At 38.1% G+C, this 7,038-nt stretch overlaps 1 protein-coding gene across 1 annotated transcript in view; it reads right to left on the bottom strand.

Annotated features, from left to right (window-relative positions):
- Nucleotides 1-1,918, bottom strand: part of CPEB3 (cytoplasmic polyadenylation element binding protein 3) — an 80,948-nt gene extending 79,030 nt beyond the window's left edge. Inside the window, exons 1-2 of the mRNA XM_010000046.1 lie at nucleotides 1,788-1,918; nucleotides 653-1,560 (exon numbers count right to left, since the gene is read on the bottom strand). Of these exons, the coding sequence (XP_009998348.1) occupies nucleotides 653-1,549 (897 nt within the window). The 5' untranslated portion in view covers nucleotides 1,550-1,560; nucleotides 1,788-1,918. The remainder of the gene's footprint in view (nucleotides 1-652; nucleotides 1,561-1,787) is intronic.
- Between the last annotated feature and the right edge of the window lie 5,120 nt (nucleotides 1,919-7,038).

Raw genomic sequence — 7,038 nt, 5'->3', positions numbered from 1 at the left:
TCTTTCCATACACACCCACGCTGCTTCTAGATGTATTCAAAACGTTCATTCTGAACAGCAGGGTGTACATATCAGAGGAATATGGCTTTTCAGATGTATACCTTATGCAAACACTCCCTGTTAAATCCCACCACAACATAAGGGCAGTCAGTTATTGCAATGGTGATAAAATAATTAACCGGATTTTGGGTCAAGAAGCATCTTTGGTCAAAATTCACATGCCAAAAAAAACCTGGAGCCAGCAATTTTAACGTCTCCTGTTTCTCACATATGGGAGAATATGAAAAAAAAATTATAATGTGCAGCACTAAGAGAACATAGTCTGCCAAACCTGTTTTTCATGAAGGAAGGCTACTACCTTTTAGATGCTAGAAAAAACCCACACACTAAAAAACCCACAAAAAAATAAAAAGTCCTGTCACATTTAAGAATAAATTTCAAGAAAATCAAGACCGTAAATCTTAAGCCAGAATTTGGAATCTCTGTGTATACACCTTTAGGATCAGCCCCATTTCTTTCACATTAGATATTGAATGCAAATATGAGTTACAGAGATACCTCTCAGATAGAACATTAACATGAAATACACCCCTTCAAAAAATACAACTCTGTGATAGCTATCACTATGTAGAAGGCGCATGTAGTTATTTACCTGAAAAGGCAACAGATTGTTGCCATTGTCCGTCCTGAATGCGTTGTCTTCCATCCAGGATTTGGGGGTTAAGGGTGCAGCCCGTGGGAACTTCGGAGGGGCAATGACATTGCTGGAGAACGGTTTTTTAAGGGGTGAAATGGGATTGAGGGGGGAGGGTACGCCGACCCCCACTCCCACACCGACTCCCACTCCAACTGCCCTTCGAGGGTCCCTGCCAACCTGCAGCCCACCCCAAGGGTTGGAAGGTGTACTCCAAGCTGCATTTTGATGGTTATTCCAGCTGGAGGAGGAGGAAGAGGAGGCAGAGGAGGAAGACGGTTTGCTGGTCATGATGGGTTGATGGCTATAAGCAGCATTTCTCTGGGCAAACGGTGCCTGATTAGGGCTTACAGGTGACCTCCGCTGCTGCTGCTGCTGCGCTTGCTGCTGCTGCTGCTGATGTTGGTGGTGTTGAGTCTGAGCTAGGCCAATTTGAGGTGAGAAAGTGCCACCAAATACAGGGTTGACATGATGTGGAAAATTCTGGAAAAGCATTGTCCCATTGACTGGAGTAATCCCTTGGAAAAAGCTATCATCCACCGTGTTTGTGGTCCCTGTAGACCAGGTGCTGCCGAAGGAGGGAGACAAGGAGGTGCCGGCTGCGGGTTCTTGTTGAGGCTGGTGAAAGCTCAAGCCAGGCAAAATGGGAGACTCCATCTGCATCTTCTCCTTGCTATTTTGGGAAGAAGCTGATGTGCCGATATTAGTCACTGAACTGCTGTCTTCTGGTTTGGGTGTCTCCGACGAGATGGGTGTAGCGGGGGCTTCTTCAGAGTTCGGATCTTGCTGCTGCTGCTGCTGCCGCTGCTGCTGGGGCTGGGCTTTGCTTTTGTCCATCAGTAAATCATCCTGCATGATTTGCGCAGCTGAAACAGTAGGGGAAAAAACCACAAAGACAGATTATTAACATTGTCATTCGTACCACAAACCAAGCTGTTTTAATCATTTTCCGGACAAAAATCTCATCCTATTGCTAGTGCTATGCTACAGCAAGTAGCAAGGCAAACCCGTAGTCTTCCCCCTCCCCCATTTAGGAATATGTAACCTTTGATCGTGCTAGATTGCCTTTAAAATATTTTTTAAGATGCTTCACCCTTTTTGACGCCTTGCTTCCTTTCTGTCTAAATGAGAGATGTGCTTTTAGGGCAGAGATATACAGCAATTTCGCCACGTCTCTTTTCTCTTACACCGGAACTCAGAGCTCTCACCCTGCAATGAGAAACTGATTCTGGTTCCTGTTTTTCCAAGCACCCTCCTCCTCCACCTCCTCCCCCTGGTTATTTGCATACGTCAATAAATACTGCTGCGTCCTTCAGCAAGGTTAAAAAGACACCAGTCTTCATTCCACTCCACCCCCTTTTCTGTTAGCAGACCTTTAAAGGAGCCGGGTACCGATTTTCGTTAATTAACAAACAAGCTTTCAATTATTTATCAGAGAGAAAGCACACACGAAATCTCTCACTGACAGAGGAGCGGTTCGTAGCTGCACAGTCGTTTCTTGGTCTTTTTCTGCCGCACAGCTCCACAGCTCGCCGCTTGTGATGGGCGACGCGCGGGGGAGGGGGGGGAGAGGATGGGGGGGCGAGCTGTGGAGACCCCTCATGTACAAAGCTACCAATGAGTATTGTATTTGCCTGCAGTGACCTTACGGTTTCTCCGTCTAAAACGCTATTTTACATAAAATCAGTTTTTTGCTTAAAGGTGTTTCTAGTTGCTATATTTCTATGTATATGAAGTCAGCAGTAATTTGTTAATTAGAAAATAAGGTCAAAATGAGCCTAGTAGTTATTAGACTATGATGTTTCTGATGCTTTCACAATGAAAAATAAAGATGTGGCAAATTGAAATATTGAAAATATAGACATGCCACATTTGAAAAGCCATGTTCATGCATAAGACAAAGATTAGGGATGCAAATTATTTGCTAAATCACTACGTAAGTTTAAAATTTAAAACATAAATGTATGTAGTACGGTTGAGTCAGCTGCTAGAAAAGGTACTTTATATTAAATAGGACAGATAATATAATTTAATTATTATTTTGAAACAATAGGACTAATGCCTATACAGACATCAATGAACAGCAACTGTATGAAATTAGAACAGGAACTTCCACATTCTGCATTCTCTTAGTCAATTGAAGAGACCATTATAAATCAGAAGTATTTTAAATGAGCCAAAAAATAACTTACTTTAATTGAGTAACTATGTCAAAGATGGTCATCACTGAATACCTAATTGCATTTCTATAGAGTTAATCATATGACATCTCCACTCCTTGGCTTACAATTTTTTAGGACTGTTGTTTTAATGTAACAACGTACAGATAAGCCAGATCAATTAACTGTTTAAGAGAGGTGACAAACAGTGAAATCCACAACTCTTTCCTGACATTAACAGTCTTCAGATGTTCCATGTGTATCTTTAACATTTTTCAGTTTCTTTCTTTTAAATCTATTCTGAGCCATACACACACTTTTAAACTGAAACAAATGTCAGGACAGGTTTCTGCTATCAGTTAAGTTACTGCTCATGCTCCCTATTATTTACCTGTTCAATATGTAAATCAAACAGTGAGGGTTCACTAATAGACTTTGCAGAGATAACATTAAGGCAAGTTCCTAAGAATGGAGTAAACTATTACATCTGTAAAATGCAATTCTGCTGCTGCTGATGGGGGTGCAGAAAACCTTGTAAGTCAGCTGAAAGCAATGTTGCAGTAAGCAGTAATATACCAAACTCTGGGTAGCTTTCCATTAGCTTATTTCTATACAAATCACTACTATTCCTAAGACTACAGAAAATTACTAATGATTCCACACCAGAGACAAAAATACTATATTTATCCCTCCCCTGCTTCTGATATACCAGTACAGAAATATATTTAGAGAGAAAAACATAGCAGCTGAAATGTTAGAATTCTGTCGTCAATAAAGTATATTTAAATCAGTTAGTCACCAGGTTATCTATAGAGGCTAGCAGAACAGTTGCTTCAAATATGCACCTTGACTTAGCTAGTTGTTCTAAACTTTATCCTAAGGTCTGTAAGCCACATTAATTTTCATATTGCTTCTTAAAGGTAAAATCACTGCCCAATTCAACCCTCTTATCAAGGTCAAGACCTACCTTTAATGAATGAAGCCAGTCTGAATGGAAAAGCACTGGATAACAAATTACTTTGAAAGACAGGCCAGCCAATGTCTAATGTTGGACTAATAGGCAGTATTTCTTGATTATTTGCTGGTATAAGTATTTGTACAAATTTACAATCTGGTACAGGAAATCTATATTCCCATAGCAATACCAGCTCCATTTGCATGCAGTAACCCATGCAGTCAACAAAAAAAAAAAAAAAATTTAAGGAATGGTTACCTTTGAATTTTCTGTGTTTAAAGATCAACAAAATGACAGTATATTTGTTTTCTTCTTTCAGGTTTGGAATATGACAAATAGTCAACCACTCTGACAAGAGCACTTTGACAACTGGAAGCTTTCAGCGCATGCTCTCCCAGGGCATCATGGGGTTTGAAGTCTTAGTTATAGAGGACATTTCACTGCTGACTATCCTGAAAGGAAGAGGGCTTGAAAGGAAAAATATGTGCTGCCTCGCTCTTTCCAGGCAAAATTGCTGCAATCTGAATCACTAGCTCTGAGAAAACAAATATGTCAGACTGAGCTCAAAGTGAGTAATTAAATAAGAGCTTTTGACAGTTTCATTTATAAGCCCAGATCAAATAGCTACCCATTCAGAACAACAATAGCTAGACAAAGAAACAGTTCTAGTATTTCCATACTTCCTTCCAAGCGCCAAACTTCTAGTATAAGAAATTAATTATAAGCTCAAACCAGCTATAAAATATTACAAAGGAGATTGTGTCATGCTGCTTCACTGAAGAAAATATGAAATTATAACCTGTCGTAATATAATTTCTTAAAACATTCTGAAACTTAAACACAAAAAGGTCAAGTACAAAAATTTTAAACAAATCAAAACCAGCATGCAGACAAAAAAGTTTTACTATTGGAATAGTTTTCAATTTCCAAGTTACCACTTTTTCATGACTGAGTTATTGTTACTACACTGAAAATTCTACCAAAAAATAAGCTACTCAGAAAACAAGGTGCAAATTTTATTATTTAACATTCCATCTACTCTCTACGCAGTGGTTCCATATTTCAACTACCTCCTATCCACATATATCCAACCTCCACATGAATACACAACCTGACGAGTTCATCATAGGATATTAACATTTTGATGATTTATGTAGGCAGGGTAAATTTTTCAGAATTTTGTTTACCAGCACTTGTGCTCTGTCTTGTACTAGTCCATAGATTATTCTGAGTATTTATTCTGGGCAATAAGTCATAATACTAATTATTCAGGAGCAAACACTAAGGCTTGTTACCATTGTATGGAATTATTTGAAATCACAAGTGTGAAAATAGAAGTGTTTAATAAAACTGCAGACTGATTTTTCAAAGAATAGAATATGCCTAACTTTATGGGTGAGAGAGAGATGACTAAAGCTAAGAAAAATAAATTAAGGCAGTTAAAAATGGGTTGTTAAAACACTTACGTGTCTGCTTATGTTGGACTGTATGGTCTGCCTGCCTTAAATCAATACTGTAATTAAGAGTTTCTCAACACTCGCTCTAACCTGTTAGGGCTACTCTGAATCATTAAGGGCACGAAAACTGTTTTCTTATAGCAGTTGAAAATACCTAATTTGTTTAAATACCTTAGCAAGGACAGGGCTGGCTCTGGGCATTTTATACTACTCCTTTATGTCCCTACGTACTTCTGGGTTATTACTTTTCAGATGCTTTGAGGATTCATGTGGAAGGGACCGCACCCTTGCTGTCACTTACTCCCAAGGGACAGCTTCACTTTGCAGATCCATTATTAAGATAAGGAGAGTGCTCATTAAGATATTCACAAATGGAGAGGCATTCCAGAACCAGAGGAAAATCAGAACATAAAGACAGGTTTTGATCAAGTAGCCACTAGAAGAAAAACATTTTTTGTTTCTACCAGCCAGCTCTTTTAACTGCAAGTTAAAAGATAGTAACAACAGCTGTATCTGAACATAAGACCTTAATTCAATCTCATATCTGAATTACTTCACCTGGGCCAGTTCCAAACAAACAAATATAAGAAAGGCCCAAATAAGCCTAGCTAACTCAATAAACATTGTATTGACTATATTTTTATTTTATGAAATTCATTATGAAGCAATTTAAGCCTACTATGACTAGCAAACCATGCTAGCCTTATTGCCAGAAAGCGAATATTTCAACTAGCTTGAAGGTTAAAGTGAAGTTACTGAAAAAATTAGTTTTATCGTAGAAACATTTGTTCTCAGTTTAGATATGTTTAATTTAGCCTAATTGAGGGTTCCTTCTCTTTCAAAAGATGGAATCAAGTACATTAAAAATGCCTACATGACCTTGTAATTTAATATTGCACATTACTAGCATAGCAGTTAAAATACAGTTTTGCAGAAACAGAATGCTTTCATATTGCCAGGTTACTTAGCTTTGCTGAAAACAGTAAATAATTCCAATAGTCCTAATGTTGCCAGATTAAAAGAAATGTATTAAGGTATTGCTCCTTCATTGTTCAGCCACTTTTTCAGGCGTGCTGAAATTGTCAAATAAATATTTAATACACCTCCATATTATTCCTACAGTAATTGCTTGTCATCTTCTTTATTAATCTTAAATCTGTAAAAATTTGTTAACAAAAAACTTAGCATCTTCAAAGTTGATATTTTGACATAAAACTGATTGCCAAATTTAGGGCTCCATTTTAGGCCCTAAATAGGTTATATTGGTTTTGATGATTTTCATTAGGTTCTGTACTTGCCTTTAAATGTGCAGTTTTATTTAATTCAAAGTGGCTGCCACCTCCAGTTAATATCAGTGAATATCTCGGTTGAACCTCAATTAGTAGCAATCTTTTTTCCTCACTTCGCATTGGTGAAAGGGAGTTTGTTCCTAGGAAAGTTCTCTCTGGGCTCAAATGCAGCTACCACCAGATGAAGGTAAGAAAGAAGACAGTGCAATGAACACCATGGAGAGAGAAGGAACAAAGAGGAACCTACTAAGGAATTATATGGGAAGTGATAGTTCAAAAAATGAAAAATCTACAACAGGTAACCTGAGATTTATAGTGGAAATTGCTAATGCAAAGAAGGAACCATAACATTTTTTTTTAAGTGGAAAGAAAATTAAGAGAAAAATGGAATAAGGAAGAGTGAATTGAAGGAGAAGATTGTTGGGGAGAATAAAGCAAGCATCTGAACAGAGCTGCTGCATATGTGGTCTTGTTAAGGGAAAGA

This window comes from Chaetura pelagica, unplaced genomic scaffold (genome assembly GCF_000747805.2).
Source record: "Chaetura pelagica isolate M959 unplaced genomic scaffold, ChaPel_1.0 scaffold436, whole genome shotgun sequence".
NCBI lineage: Eukaryota > Metazoa > Chordata > Aves > Apodiformes > Apodidae > Chaetura > Chaetura pelagica.
Note: the sequence above shows the minus strand (reverse complement) of the source record. Positions and strands in the feature narration are given on the sequence as shown.